At 47.8% G+C, this 16,916-nt stretch overlaps 1 protein-coding gene across 1 annotated transcript in view; it reads right to left on the reverse strand.

Moving 5' to 3' along the window:
- Positions 1 to 612: 612 nt before the first annotated feature.
- GAN (gigaxonin) overlaps positions 613 to 16,916 on the reverse strand; it is a 55,779-nt gene continuing 39,475 nt past the window's right edge. Inside the window, 2 exon segments of the mRNA XM_083164998.1 lie at positions 613 to 1,554; positions 13,515 to 13,624. Of these exon segments, the coding sequence (XP_083021124.1) occupies positions 1,373 to 1,554; positions 13,515 to 13,624 (292 nt within the window). The 3' untranslated portion in view covers positions 613 to 1,372.

The following is a 16,916-nucleotide window of genomic DNA, read 5'->3' on the forward strand; positions in this document are numbered from 1 at the left end:
ACCCACAGTAGAAATGTAAAATATCTATTTTAAGTGGATTCTTTCAAGCTTTTGAGATTGAAAATATATTTTATTTTAAATAGACCGTTTGGATCTTTCACACATACCTGGATCCTTACTAGGCGGCAAAGACAGCTAAGACATGTCTAATCATCAGTGAATAGCGGTCTAGTACAAAACAAGACTTCAAAATTTCACACCACACAATATTGACACAGGCAGCAAGAAGACACTGCATAACGTTGTCCACTTGCGGATTACTGTGTAAAAACAAAACAAAAAAGTGCGCCAACATTCTTATAATTTTGCAAACGTGAATCCATTATCCAGTCTCTGACTTGGGAGCACATCTGAAAACAATAGCTGTTGATGGAAACCGTTATTTGCCACCTGTTGCAGTATTACAATACAATGGAACATACTGTGAACTTTTCCCACTACAATGAAGGACGTGCGTGAGGTTTCACCGTGGAATGACCAGACTAAGAGCACAGGGTTTTGTTAATGGGAAGTGACAGTTAATATTTCTTTACATGACTACAAGCAGACGCAACAGGACTGTAAATGTCATTTAGCCAAATGAACATTAAATAAAACACCACAGGTAGAAGATTAATATTTCATTTTTTTTTTATCTCGCTGAGCTCTCCACAAAAATACTTGAAAACATGTAAAACTTTTTTGTCAGGTTATTTTTTTGGTTGTTAAAAGGAATTTAAAAGTAGTGTTTGAATCCTCATTTCAAAATTCACTCGTAAAAGAGTACATAACCAAAAGTCCTGGAAAATGATGACTACCATATGGAACTGAACTTTTCTGAGGTAAAAAATTTCATCAAACGTAGTAAAATGAAATAAAAAATAAAAATAAACCGTATATACCTACCACTATTATGTCAGAACCCAAAATAGGAATGTTAAGCATGTTTAAGTCAAAAAAAATGTTTCTTTTTTGTTTTTAAGGCAGCCAAATGTCCATAACAAATACTTAACACTAGATTGTCTTTTTCTTTTCGTCCCAATCAAAATACTTTTGTCTCCGTGTTCTGTATATTAAAGCTAGATATTTCATACATTGCCTCATGCTTGAATATTACAACATCCCAGAAAGCATAAAGCAATGTGATATTTACACATATGATCCCAACACCCTGGCAATTTATAGTCTTTCTAGTTTCTTGATTATCTCTCTCTATCTCGCGCTCTCTCTCTCTGAAAGGAGAATGCAACATGGAATGCTCCAATTCTATGTACCATCTACAGTATATGAAGGCCGCAAAGTGATAGATTGCAATATTGTTTCTTTAATGCTTATAGATTGTATTCCCTAACTCCCCCAGAACTAAGTCTTTCTTCAGACTCCCACTCGCCGCTCATGAGGGCGAGACTCGGATGCGGAATAGCCCCTGCTGCAGCTGCAGTCGGAAAAGTCGGCAATTAGCGATGCGCAATGCTGCGCAGCCTGTGCGTCGGAGATCAGATGGTAATAAGGGTTTGGTGTGATGCCAGGTCCCGGTGCTCCTCTTAAACTCTCGCACATAGTCGTAACTTGTACCTAACAAAAATAAACAGTAACGTTAGAAGGCTGCATCCAGGTCAGCGGTTAAAATATATTCTGTCTGTAGAAGTAACTTTTCCTTCTTGGCGCCACATTCACAATGCAACCTAATCTAACAAACCATGGGCGCGATTCAGAATTGGGAGGTAGGGGAGTGTGAGATGTATGAAGCAGTGATAAGGGAGAAGAAGTGATATAGTGCCAGGTACTTTATCACCAACCAATCAGCTCCTGACTGTTAAGTTACAGGCTGGGTTTAAAAAGGGACAGTTAGAAGCTGTGATAAAGTACCAGGCACTTTATCACTTCTCCTCGCTTATCACTGCTTCATACATCTACCCCTGAGTCCCTTATGGAGCCCCTATGGAATCCGCTGTATCAGGATGCAGAGGTCGGTCTTGAAGGCCCCCATACACGTTGCATTGAGAAGCTGCAATGTGACTGGATGGGATGCGCGCTCCCGCGGCATCCCATCGCACAGTACTAAAAGTATGTGCTGCACTATACTTTCTCTACCGTCCAATGGGATACTGGGCTTCACTACTATGGGGATTGAGACCTCCGCAGGAGAGACAGGCACATAAAAGAACTTTCAGTGTGGGTGCACTAGCTCCTCCCCTCAATCTCCCTCCACTAGTCAGTTTTGAAAAATGTGCCTCAGGAGAGGCAGTGCTTCTGGATGCTCCAGAGTTTTTTCCACATTTATTTTCAAGTTTGTTATTTTGGGGTGCTGTGGTGACCACACAGCTGTCCTGCTTCGTGGGTGTCAGGGGAAGGGTCAGTCCCCGACCTCTTCAGGTGCAGAGCTGACCCTGCTACAGGACAATCCAGTCCTGCGTGGGACTTGTCACCGCACAGCATTGCGCTGTAGCGAGCAAGTCCCCTAGCCGCCGCGCACCCCTGACAGGTCTGAAGACATCGGTGGTGAGTACAGGCTGGGGGTCCCACAAGGGGTCCCCGCAGCCATTTCTGGTGCGGCAAGACGACGGCTAGTAATGGCGGCTCTCCAGCAGGGACCGCGTGAACACCGCGTCTGATAACTGGCATAGGGGTGCTGCCGCTGGACCACCAGGGACACCCCTCAGGGTATAATGTATGATATATATTTTACACCTTTAATAATGTCAGTATAATTATATGTAAGCGCCAGCTCCGTGTAAGGGGGCGGGGCTTCACTCAGAGCGGGACCAAGCTCTGCTGGGCGCGCGCTGTCACTTCCTGCTTCTTCACACGCTGCCAGACTCCATTACAGGGCTCCTCACTGGCGTGGTGGATCCGGGTACTTGCAGCACGGCAGAGACAGCAGGTTTTTTATAGCGATTTAGCGCTGCTGCGCTATCTAGCTTAGTCAGACACTGTGTTGTTTATATCACTGTGTTTAGCGTTACCAGCTCACCCAGATCTGTGAGTTCAGGTTAAGGGTGCACTTGGCTCCCCAATTGCTCTGTTTTTTCCCCACTGTTTAGTTACAGACACAGCATAAAGCAAGCACATAGTCTGTTTTCACTCAGAGGAAACACATCCAGCAGTGTGTGCACGTGTGTGACTGCGTGGGGGTTGTGTTTGTTACTACAGACATTGTAGTACTATCTCATCATGGTGAAAAAGTTCACTTGTATGGTGTGTAGCACCAAGTTTGTGCCCAAGTCACAGTCCCAGGTTACTTGTGAGGCTTGTATGTCACCACAGCCCAGTAGTGCTGACACCCAGATCAGTGGGGTTCCCCCACAGCTTGCGGGGCAGTCGCAGGCAGACGAGCAGGAGCCTGCATGGGCCTCCAACATAAAGACCTTGTTGGATTCTGTGGCTTCACAGCTTTCCACTAACACTCAGCAAACGCAGAGGGTTCAGAGGGAATTGTCCATGTTAGCTGCCAGGGTGGATATTCTCCATACCCAAAATGTACCTCCTCCGCCCGCACAGCCTCAAAAGAGGCAGGCTACTGCTATGGATCCTGACACAGATGAGGACGATGAGGACATATTGGAGGAGGGTGAGGAGCAGGGTCTGCAGGAACCAGCTCCTGAGACGGCAGTGCATGGTCCCGAGCCCCTTATCAGGGCCATTAGGGATGTTTTAGATCTCCCAGTAGAGGCATCCACAGAAGGAGATCCTTTCTTCATGACTCAGAAGAAACAGCCAGTGTACTTCCCTGAGCAGGCAGAGTTAGAAACTGCTTTCAGGGCTGCATGGCAAAACCCTGATAAGAGGTTTACTCTTTCAAAAAGGTTCACAAATGCATATCCTTTTGAACCTTTGGGCAGAAAGAAATGGGAGGAGCCACCGGTAGTGGACTCCTCTGTTTACCGCCTCTCTAAGAAGGTGTTGTTACCAGTCCCAGGGGTATCCACCCTTAAGGACGGGGCGGACAGAAGGCTGGAAGCTACCCTCAAGTCCATATATACGGCTAGTGGGGCATCCCAGCGTCCAGTTTTAGCCAGCTGCTGGATGGCCAAGGCTATTCATACCTGGTCAACCCAGATTCAGGAAGGGTTGTTGGGTGACATGACTGTGGCCCAGATAGGGGACAGCCTGCGTCACATTCAGGATACCGCAAAAATCCTGTGCGAGGCACAAAAGGAATTGGGCGCAATAAACGCGCGCAATTCAGCCATGGCGGTTTCAGCCAGACGGGCCTTGTGGCTGCGGCAGTGGTCTGCAGATGTAGACTCAAAGAAGAGTGTGGAGGGTATTCCCTTTACAGGAGAATGGCTGTTTGGCAGTGAATTAGACGGTTGGATTTCCAAAGCCACGGCAGGAAAATCTACCTTCCTTCCATTAGCCCCCACGGTTGCAAAGCGTACCTTCACAGGTGCTTCCCAGCAGTCCTTTCGTGGGAACAGGTTTCGCCCCAAGGCTAGGGGCGCCTCCAATGCCAGCAGGGGCACGAGAGGCAAGTTTAGGAAGCCTAACACCTCCAACACCCAGGACCGTCCAAATGCCGCGACTTCCTCTAAGCCTGCAGCATGACGGGGTTTTCCCGCCACGAGACTCTCGCGGTGGGAGCGCGATTGTTGCATTTCAGCCATGTGTGGGACGCCTCGGGTCTGGATTCCTGGGCCAGAGGTCTCATTTCTCTAGGTTACAGGCTGGAATTCGACAAACCCCCTCCCAGACGATACTTCAGGTCGGCACTTCCAGCATCCCAGGAAGATCAGGTGCTCCTTCAGGGGGCCATTTCCAGGCTGCTTCAGTCTCAGGTAATTGTACCAGTGCCAGACACGGAGCAGGGCCAGGGATATTATTCCAACTTATTCCTGGTACCGAAGCCAGACGGCTCAGTAAGACCCATCCTGAATCTAAAGTCACTGAACCCCTTCCTGCGCGTGTTCAAGTTCAGGATGGAGTACTTGCGCTCTGTGATCACCAGCCTAGAAAGAGGGGAGTTCCTGGCCTCTATAGACGTCAAAGACGCCTATCTACACATTCCTATCTGGCCCCCACACCAAATCTATCTCAGGTTTGCCTTGGGGAACGACCATTACCAATTCCGGGCGTTACCTTTCGGCCTGTCGACAGCCCCGCGGGTTTTCACAAAGGTAATGGCGGAAATGATGTCACTACTCAGGCTCCGAAGGGTGAATGTAGTGCCATACCTGGACGACCTGCTAATAAAAGCAGGGTCGGCGGAGGCTTTAAGCAGTGCTCTCAATCTGTCCATACAGGTTCTAAGAGACCACGGGTGGATCCTAAACATGCCCAAATCATCGCTGGTTCCAACCCAGAGGATGGTTTTCTTGGGCATGATCCTGGATACATCAGAACAAAAAGTTTTTCTGCCGATGGAAAAGGTCACTGCAATACAACAGCTGGTCAGGGAGGTCCTACAGTCACCTCTGGTACAGATCCATCTTTGCCTCCGGCTTCTAGGCAAGATGGTGGCTTCATTCGAAGCAATACAATTTGGCCGCTTCCATTCCAGGACTTTTCAATTGGATATTCTGACAAAATGGTCCGGCTCCCCCCTGCAGATGCACAGAAGGATTGGCCTTGCAACAAGAACCAGGATCTCGCTACAGTGGTGGCTAGATTCATCCAATTTGTTGGCAGGCAGACGGTTCCAGATCCAGGACTGGATTCTGGTAACCACGGACGCCAGCCTGAGGGGCTGGGGAGCTGTGACACAGGGAGTCCGCCTACAGGGTCGATGGTCTCCACTGGAGTCAGGCCTTCATATCAACAAGCTGGAGTTGAGGGCGGTCTACTATGCCCTGTTACAGGCAGCTCCATTGTTACAGGGAAAGGCGATCCAGGTCCAGTCGGACAATGCCACCACTGTGGCCTATATAAATCGGCAGGGTGGTACCAAGAGCATGCCTTGCATGAGAGAAGCGTCAAAAATTCTGTCCTGGGCGGAACAGAATGTCCAGGCCCTGTCTGCCATTTTTATCCCGGGGGTCGACAATTGGGAGGCGGACTTCCTGAGTCGTCACGATCTTCACCCGGGAGAGTGGGGCCTTCACACTCAAGTGTTCAATGCCTTAGTGGATCTGTGGGGGCTCCCTCAGATCGACCTGATGGCTTCACGATTGAACCACAAGGTAGCAATGTACTGTGCACGGACCAGAGACCCAGGGGCGATAGCGGTGGACGCTCTCACCTGGACCTGGGATTTCCAATTGGTGTACCTCTTCCCACCTCTCCCATTGTTGGCTCGGGTGCTAAAGCGGCTCCGGCATCAGGGGACGGAGGCCATACTGGTGGCACCAGACTGGCCAAGAAGGGCCTGGTACGGGGACATTCAGGCCATGCTAGTGGAAGACCCGTGGCGTCTGCCCCTAAGAGAAGACCTGCTCCTCCAGGGCCCGTTCGTCTTCCAGGACTTACAGCGGCTACGTTTAACGGCCTGGAGGTTGAGCGGCAGATCTTAGTCCACAAGGGTCTCCATCCCTCTGTCGTCACTACAATGATAAAAGCCAGGAAGCCGGTGACGGCTGCTCATTATCATGTAATATGGCGCAGATATATTGCCTGGTGTGAGAAGAATGACTTGCCTCCGGCCAGTTTTCGATTAAACAGTCTGCTACGTTTCCTTCAGGCTGGCCTGGATAAGGGACTCAGATTGGGTTCCTTAAAGGTCCAAATCTCCGCACTATCTGTGTTTTTTCAGAAAGAGATTGCGGCCTTGCCGGAAGTGCAAACCTTCTTACAGGGGGTGCGGAGGATTCAGCCCCCCTTTGTGCCTCCCACTGCACCATGGGATTTGGAAGTAGTTCTTACTTTCTTAAAATCAGCCCGGTTTGTTCCACTGGAAGAGTCTGAGCTGCGACACCTCACTTGGAAGACTGTTGTTCTGCTGGCTCTAGCTTCGGCCAGGAGGGTGTCCGAGCTCGGGGCCTTATCTTGTCGGAGCCCTTACCTTGTGTTCCACAACGATAGGGCGGAACTCAGGACTAGACCACAATTCCTTCCAAAGGTGGTGTCAGGGTTCCACCTAAACCAACCTATTGTGGTTCCTTCTAGCGCGACACACCCAGATATACCAGATACCTTGGATGTGGTCCTCACCCTTAAGGGGTATGTCAAGCGCACAGCTAGGATCCGTAAGACGGACAGCCTGTTTGTGCTTTATGATGCGCAGAAGAAGGGTTTACCTGCTTCAACGCGTACCATTGCCAGGTGGATAAGATGTACTATCCAGCAGGCTTATGCATCAGCTGGTTTGTCGCTTCCTTTTTCAGTAAAGGCTCATTCAACCAGGTCTGTAGGTACCTCTTGGGCGGCTGCTCGAGGGGTGTCGGCAATGCAGCTATGCAGGGCCGCAACTTGGTCAGGGCAACACACATTTGTGAAGTTCTACAAGTTTGACACCCTGGCCAGGGAGGATTCCCAGTTCGGGAATGCGGTTCTACAGCAGAATCCGCACGTTCCCACCCGTTCTGGTAGCTTTGGGACCTCCCCATAGTAGTGAAGCCCAGTATCCCATTGGACGGTAGAGAAAATAGGATTTTGGGTACCTACCGGTAAATCCTTTTCTCGTAGTCCATATGGGATACTGGGAGCCCGCCTCAGTGCGGCTTTTTCTGCTGTCAGACCTACTTTATTGTTAGGCTTATTGCCTTGTTTTCTATAGGATAAATATGACTATAGATTTGTTCTAGTTACAGGTGTCCTCTTCAGTTGTTAGGATTCACCTCTTTTATATGTTTTTTGTTCGTTTGGGTGTGCTGGATGAATCTCACCACAATACATTATCACATACTCCTCACATGCTCTCCTTCGGCACAGTTTTTGCATTAACTGACTAGTGGAGGGAGATTGAGGGGAGGAGCCAGTGCACCCACACTGAAAGTTCTTTTATGTGCCTGTCTCTCCTGCGGAGGTCTCAATCCCCATAGTAGTGAAGCCCAGTATCCCATATGGACTACGAGAAAAGGATTTACCGGTAGGTACCCAAAATCCTATTTTTTCTACTGCCCACGGTAGAAATAGAGTTCTCATGCTGTAGAGCAGGGATGGGGAACCTTTGGCCCACCAGCTGTTGTTGAACTACACATCCCAGCATGCCCTGCAACAGTTTAGCTATTTGGCCATGCTAAAACTGTTGCATGGCATGCTGGGATAGCTGGTTCAACAACAGCTGGAGGGCCAAGGTTCTCCATCCCTGTTGTACAGCAAGATTTCTGATATTTGCTAACCAACACACATCTACATGTTTCTTAGAGGGAATCCTATTAGCCACAGTAAATTACCCATTTTCACACGATAATACATCAGATCCATGAAAAGCAGCAGCCCTGTGTGTTTAGCAGCAGTGATCGCGGAAAACATCCATATTTGTTTAGTTTCGCCTGTCTGGTACAGGTGAAACAAAATCCCCAAAATCTAATCAGATAACCTTGGGACAAGTCAATTAGCCGTGGTAAATAACTGCAGCTAATCGGATACCGCCTTTTGTATTTGCCCAAAAGAAGCTTTTGACCAGAATTCATGAAAGCATAGACAGGAATACATGTGACTACAAGTATATTACTTTATTTTGGCCACGAAAGTCCCACGTACTTAGGGTGGTATTCAATCCCGGACGATAATTCCGCCTGCGGAAATAGCATCCGTTGCCTATTCAATGCTGCTGCTTCCAACAGCATTGAAGGCAGGGTACGACGATCCAACTTTAAAACAAGTTTTTTCTGCTTTTTCGGAAACGGCTGTGGAGTGTCGAGGTCACGGATGATTTTCGACAACCCGCGGCCGTTTTTTGCAGACCGTTCCACTTTCCAACACTCGACAGCCAGTCGGGTTACAGTCCAGCTAAGCGAAAACGTCCTGAGATTCTGACTGTCGGGGCGCTCAGACAGTCGTATGCCGGATTGAATACCCCCGTTAACTTCTCTGATGTTAAATGGTGGCTGAGCAGTAAATGACCCGAAACGCTCGCACCAATTCTGAAGGACTTGCCGGGATCCCTACAAGTCTGCAGTATTTCTCATACTTTTAATTGAATCCTCTCTCTACTTTTATAAAGCAACTGTGAAGACAAAAGGGACTAGAAGCCGCACAAGCCACCGTTTCCCAAATCATTCCATGGACAAACTTTATTTTTATTCCGTGCCCTTAATTTTCTGCAACTTCCTCTGCACTGATAGATTTGGGAGCTGGCTGCACCAGCAGAAGTTACGAAGCAGAAAGACTCCGTGTTCTGTGAACTGGATGTAGCGGTCAGGCCGGCCAAGCTGCATTCTTGTTGGCTCTGTACTACTTTTCAGAACTCAATTAAAAATAAAGTAGACGACTAATGTGTTAAATGGGTTCGGCAGGTTCACTTCGAGGCCATAAAGAGAAATGATATCCTTGGGAAAAATAAAGCCCATAGGCAGGTTTTACCTTGCAAAAGCTTTTAAAGTAAAGAAGTCTGATTTAATGGGAATATTTTCCATTTTAGCGCCGGTCCTGCTAGTCCGTCATGCAAATGTGCCTTCAGGGAAGGCTACTAGACCGCAATACAGGCGTGCTCGGTTACAGTTTTATGACTTGGATACAAATGGGCCGAGTTTATTTCAGTTGTTACATAGTAAATTCTTCCAACCTGGCTTGTGAACTTCAGCATTTAAAAGTGCATGAAAACTTTGACCAAACTCAATAAAGTTTAGTTAGAATAAGCCAGCAGTGGAGGGCGGGTTCTGGAAGCTGCCCCGCCCATATAATGAGCTACAAACAGCCTTGTATATCTACAGTGCTGTCCCCAGGCTCTTTATGTAACAGGGCCCCGCATCACTTGTATCGTTTATGTTATACCTATTACATTTTGTCATGTGAATTATCATCATCAATCTATTTATATAGAAGGCTAACTACTTGTCACCTCTATGAGGTGAAGTACTGCCACTGAGCACTAGAGGCCGCTTAATGGACCAAACTACTCCTTTGTGTGAAGTGAAAGCAATTTTTGCAGGGACACTGTTTCACACATGTTGGATATGGGGAGAGAGAGCTGTGAAGACAGATTGGAGGTAGGAACAGATAGATACTGGGAAGGAGGTGTAGAGTGTTTGCTAAAAACTGTCACAGTAAAAACTATCACAGCTCAAAGTGAAAGTACATTGCAGAATCAGTTATTCTGACAGGCTTTTAACTAGTTTATTAATACAATGCAAGCATATTACAAATCTTTAGCAATTTATAACCCCTCTGCTGTTGACAACCAGGGATATCCGTTTATATATAAAAAAACAACAACTTTCTCTTGGAAACATTTAAATCTCAGGTAATTGTACTGGCATAATCTGGCCAACTCGAAGAGGCTTCAACTGCCACTATAGAGGAGGTGGCATCACAGAGCTATGCTGAGCACAGTGCAAGGATTAGGTATGCTGCTGCGGGCACATGCCAGGAAGAGTGGGTCTGAGTATGTTTTTGTATGACTTTACCTGTATTTTGCTTTTACAACAAAACAATTTACTTTCTACTGTAAATGATTCTAGCTCCTAGAGACCACCTGATGTCCTGTGTAATATTTGCCACATTTCTCATTTACTTATGATTGACGGCAGTTTATACAGATGTTCCCTCCTCATTGATGCAGCCGCGCTCAACAGTCCCCATTGGCACGCCAGGGCCAATGCGACTCCGCTAGCTCCGGGAGACTTTTTTGCAGAAAAGATGTCTTAGTCACCATGCAGTGATGCACCAGGAGACTCTGCTGATTAATGAGACATTTAACACTTGTATATCCGTGTGCGACTGAGTCGGAGTCTGTACATGAAGTGCCACAATGCACCAGGAGACTGCTGATTAATGGGATATTTAACACTTTTATATCCGTGTGCGACTGAGTCGGAGCCTGTACATGAAGCGCCACATCCTTTGCTGTGCGGTGTATTGAGGCTAGATGTATGAGGATGCATCATTAGGACACCATATAGTAGGTCTATGTTCTACCGGCATGGCTGTAGGTGCTGAGAGGATGATATTGGTTCCATGTCTTATGAGCGGTGGCAGGAATTCATACGGCAGAATCCGAAGGTCACTATACGCTCTGAGATCACTTCCCGCAGTATATGTACATAGATTTCATACACCAGTTATGTGAAATTAAACTGCCAATGTATAAGTCTGAATTAAACCTTTAGGCTATGTACAAATGAGTCTGCCTTCTCCTAGTGTTTTGAGTAAGATTTGTACGTATACGTAAGGTATGCTTGGCCACATCTGTAGGTCTCTTTCCACTTTGTCAACTTGAATAGATTTACTAATATCTCCAAACTGATATTTGCCTTGGGTGTGTTAGATGTTACAGGGGTTGGTACCAAAATACCAGCGGGCAGGAGCAATCTTGACAGTGGAACCCTGATGCTCAGAATGGGGACTGATTACAGTATTTTAAACCTAACCCTATTGCAGCCTACCCTACCCATCCTGCAGCCTAACCCTAACCACCCCGTCACTGAAGCCTAAGCACCCCGTCCCTGCAGTCTAACCCCAACCACCCCCTCCCTGCAGTCTAACCCCAACCACCCCCTCCCTGCAGTCTAACCCCAACCACCCCCTCCCTGCAGTCTAACCCCAACCACCCCCTCCCTGCAGTCTAACCCCAACCACCCCGTCCCTGCAGCCTAACCCCAACCACCCCGTCCCTGCAGTCTAACCCCAACCACCCCGTCCCTGCAGACCAACCCTAACCACCCCCTCCCTGCAGCCTAACCCCAACCACCCCCTCCCTGCAGTCTAATCCCAACCACCCCCTCCCTGCAGTCTAACCCTAACCAACCCCGTACCTGCAGTCTAACCCTAACCACCCCGTACCTGCAGTCTAACCCTAACCACCCCCTCCCTGCAGTCTAACCCTAACCACCCCCTCCCTGCAGCCTAACCCTAACCACCCCTTCCCTGCAGCCTAACCCTAACCACCCCTTCACTGCAGCCTAACCCTAACCACCCCCTCCCTGCAGCCTAACCCTAACCACCCCCTCCCTGCAGCCTAACCCTAACCACCCCCTCCCTCCCTGCAGTCTAACCCTAACCACCCCGTACCTGCAGCCTAACCCTAACCACCCCGTCCCTGTAGCCTAACCCTAACCACCCCCTCCATGCAGCCTAACCCTAACCACCCCCTCCCTGCAGCCTAACCCTAACCACCCCTTCCCTGCAGTCTAACCCTAACCACCCCTTCCCTGCAGCCTAACCCTAACCACCCCTTCCCTGCAGTCTAACCCTAACCATTCCGTCCCTGCAGCCTAACCCTAACCACCCCGTACCTGCAGTCTAACCCTAACCACCCCCTCCCTGCAGCCTAACCCTAACCACCAGGCATGGATTTGGCTTGTAAATGATTGCCCCTTTAAAAATGTCCGAGTTCTGCTGGCATCCTGCACGGCTGCCATTACCTCCTGCATGGCCGCCATTACATCCTGCCTTATTTATCTATTTCATACATGGACGGAAAAGGGTTTAGGAATACCACTAATCTGGTCCTCTATAGAGAACCGAGAACTTCCAGCCGTCATCCCGGAATGGCTTCTGGTCCCAGAACGGACAATGGGGAACAGGTATATGCAAACCACATCCTGCTAGATTTATATCCCAATACTGGGAGGTAGGAAACATCGACATCGTTCTTTAGCCATGCCCTTGACCTGGGCACTGCTATGGGCAAGCTATGCCAAACAGCGTTGGAGTCTGTAATGAACCTCACAAGGCCTTATTCATATGTGGACAAAGCTGCCTTACACATTGCAAAGCATCGATGTTAAGTACTTGTGGTGGACTCGTACTGCGACAGAGGACGCAGTACGGCATCAATGTGTAGCCGCTGTTCTGGGTGAGGAGGAGGCCAGAATCAATGTCGATCAATGGATATTTCTTGGCCTATTTGTTGCAGGTGTGGCGACTGAGTAACACAGCCAGCTGATGGTGTCGCTGATGATCAGATGCTGTGTCCTCCGATCAGTAATTCAGCCGAAGGCATGACACCCCCTGTTGCATTACCATATTAGGACTATTGCTGTTACTTCCAAGTAAGCTACTGTGTCCACGTCTGAATCAGACCTATGGTTCTGAAAGTTGAAGGCAGGGGTGATGGCGGCTAAAAAAATTGGGTGAGGAAGTTCCCAAATGTTAATACTTTGCTACAGATGTGTCGTCATACACTTGGCGTCTATACGGCTCGAGGCATCTCTATATTTACTGGAACGAAACACTGATTGCAGTATACGAAGGACGCTGGGCCGTGACTGTAACCGAGCAGGTATTATTGCTGTATACACAAAGTTGCAGATGAAGCACAGGAAGCTTGGCGTGGGATAAAGCTGGGTTGCCCAAAACATGCTGGGCTATTCTTGAGCAACAGTGTATGAGGACACATTTGTGCTATCCCTGGGGGAACCACCAACATACAGAACCATAAGATTGATCACCTCTATACGAATCCCACATGTACATTAGTTAAACTTAAATAAAAACTTCAGAAAAAACCTCCTCAAGAATAATAGAATTCAGGTTCTCATGATGAGAGCGGTTACCTGTGTCAAGGTCCCCAATCACATATATACTCGCCCCGATGGGAACGGCTCCATACACAAAGGAAGAACTGGTTGGAATGCACAAATTCTGATCGTTTAGGTAAATCCACCTGTAAGACATGCATCTGAGAATCAGCAAGGTATAACACAGACTTCATCACAAAGTACACAATAACACACACAGACTTTCTTGCACAATAAAGACACTGGGGGCTGATGCAGAGCTCAACACAAGTCAGTATTGCAGAGGGATTTACAGTCTTCGCACTGTGCATGTTCCAGAGTGGAGCGTACTGGAAGTCCCATGCAAGGCTTACATTGGAAGGGGCGTAACAGCATGGTCATGGGGTGGTGGCACTTTGGCTAAGTCTAGAGAGGGCGAGTTGACGGAACTGTGCGATATGCAGAGCTGTGCGTACACAAAAGGTTTTTATTTCAGATTTCTCTCGTACACCAAGCACAGGGCCTGTGTAAATGTAGCGATGTCGGATTGTCCGGGCACATGGATGCACAGCTCAGCATACACACGGATTCAGCGATGGGCCCAACCCAATATTTATGCAGCTGAATGCACATCTGCGCGGTGCTATGATCTGCCATAGTGGTCGCAATGAGGATTTGCTAAGTGAATGACAGCCAGGGACCATTTGGGGGCAGCTATAGGGAGTGGTGTCGATGGCGCAGGTGAGGCATGGCCCAGCCTGCGTCTTTGATTCCATAGAGTGTTACACTGACTCCCGCCCCTCACTTCTTATCGCTGTGCTGTGTGATCAGAGCTCTACTCAGAAGTTCGATATTCGTAAGCAGCCAAAGGAGCTCACAAAGTTGCCAGTGAGTTTCGCAATACAAATCCAGGCGGCTTGCGACATCCGTATATTATCACACTGCCGCTGTGGATACATTCGCAGCTGCGGCAGCATTAGCTCTCATCTCGGAATTAGGCCTTTTCCTCCATACACACAATGTGGGTGCAATTACAGCAGACTTAAATTCAACGTTGCACTGGCAGTACCACTGTATAAGAGCTGAACAATCAACACCGCCTAACAGCATATATTACAAATAAAATACAGACAGATTTAAGGAGCAATGAGAATATATATATTTTTTTGAACAATCATATTTGGAGGCAGTAATGTACACTATGGGCGAATTCAGAGGTGGTGGTTCTTGTGATTGCTGTTGCTATCTTTTACCATACACAAATGCGATTATATGGGATGCACACTGCTGCATCATTTCTGTCTGGGGGCGTACCAGTGCTGATACATCGGTACCATCACTGCAAATCAGGTTATCACACTGAGTGTAATGGCCTCTGTAGACGTGTGGGCTAGCAGCTCTCCTGGGATGCAGAGACCTCTCCGGTACCAAGTAGGATCACAACTGCTAATTTATGGATGCCCAAACCACTCCCCGTTCCCACCCCCCCAAACACTACCAGTCACTTACTTTGCAACAAATTACTTGGTGTGACAACCATCACAATTCAAATCCCTGTGTGTGTGAGTGCAGCTCAGACGCAGGCGCAGGAAGAAAGCATGGCCCTATGTGCGTACAATAGCCACTCGCAACCACAACTGAACGGGATACGGTCATTGGGTCTACAGCAACTAGGTCGACAGGCAGCAAGGTCGACAGGTCATTTGTCGACATGGGCAAGGCCGGCAGACAAAAAAGGGCGAAATGGGATTTTTCACCGTTTCTTTGAGCCGACATGCCCTAACATCCACTAAGGCGCGGTGGGAGAATAAAATAGTGCTACTACGCCCGAAGTATCGCAAGGGGATGTGGTGCACTCCATGTCGACAGTCGGGTCAAAAAACAGTGAAAAACCCCATGTCGACCTTGCCTATGTTGACCTAATGTCCTGTCGACCTACACCCATGTCGACCTAGACCCATGTCAACCTAGTTGCTGCCGACCTAACGATCCCAACCCATCGGAATTAGGCACAATAACCGAACATAAAGCAGAAAGCTTTTTCCTACATGAACACCAGAAGCCAGGCATGCTGGGCGAGTACACTGCCAGCACATGACATGATTTTTTCTGCAGACCTGTGATTCAGCAGTGTACAGATATTCTGTGCTCGAGAGTTATCTCATCAGCTGTGGGTGAGGGTCAGGGTCTGGCGGTGGCAACGCAGAGAGGAGAGCTATGCTTAGCGTCACATCTTACTCACTTACTATGTGGGCCTGTTACATGACACAAAAGGCAGAGATGACAGCCACTTCCATGCAGATGACATCAGCAGTATTTTTGTCACAATGAAACAAAACAAAAAGCTACAGAAATTGGGTGATCACAGAGATCGCACTGGGAGGATGGGAGAATGTATTCTTATATGGAGGAAAGAGGTAGCTGGAGAATAGAAAAATCCAGGGTGTCAAAAAACAGCTTTACTATACAATATTGAGCAGACAGGGAGACCAACTGTTACCATCAAGCCTCTAGCAGCAGAGACGTGTGTTTAGAGTCCAGGGATGGGCAATATGAAGCTCTCCAGCTGTTGATGGACTACACATCCCAGTATGCTTTGCCTTAGTTTTACTATTTGGCCATGCTGAAACAGATGCAAGGCATGCTGGGATGTGTAGTACATCAACAGCCCTGGTCCAGACCAATAAGAAAGCTGCAGAAATAGAGGGTTTTATCCCTCCGTCACTGTGCAGTAGCCTAGCTGGTTTTATGATGCTCTCCTTTCAGGGTCTAGGGCTAGAGACAAGTCCTGCTAAACACCTGTCTAGCAGGACACTTTATGCCGAAACCTGATTGTAGCTACTGCCAATCCTAAATTAAATCCTTCATACAAGAATTGTAAGACTTGAGTAGTTGGTATCAATTTAAAATCTTTAACACAACCAGTATTCATCATAAATCTTCTACATACTCTGTAGTATGCACGTGAAGACCCTTCCTTGCCTTCAATAACATCTCCACGACTTGCTCAGAAACACCTTGTTGTCTTAGCATTTGCCGCTTAATTTCCAAACCTTGAGGCATAACGATCCCTGGTCTGGATGATAGGACCTTGATGAAGAAGATCTACTCTGGTCAGTAAAGTCATTCTCATTACATGTGTGTCTTTTTCAACACTTTGGCACTCATTGGAAATGGTGGGAACACATACCCCAGGGAGAACTGTAACTTTATTGAAAAGGCATCTATTGCCAGAGCTTTGTGATGATAATACCTTGAGTAGAAGTCTGGCACCTTCTTGTTGGTATTGATCGCCATCAGGTCTATCTCTGGAGCTCCAAATTTGTTCACAATCTGTCTGAAAACATCTGCATTCAGTTCCCACTCTCCTGGTAGTAATTATTTTCTGCAATCGTGTTCTGTATTTCTGGTACATGAACTGCTGATATTGATTTCAGATTCTTCTTTGCCCATACCATG

The sequence above is a fragment of the Crinia signifera genome, chromosome 11 (assembly GCF_055691185.1).
Source record: "Crinia signifera chromosome 11, ASM5569118v1, whole genome shotgun sequence".
Taxonomy (NCBI): domain Eukaryota; kingdom Metazoa; phylum Chordata; class Amphibia; order Anura; family Myobatrachidae; genus Crinia; species Crinia signifera.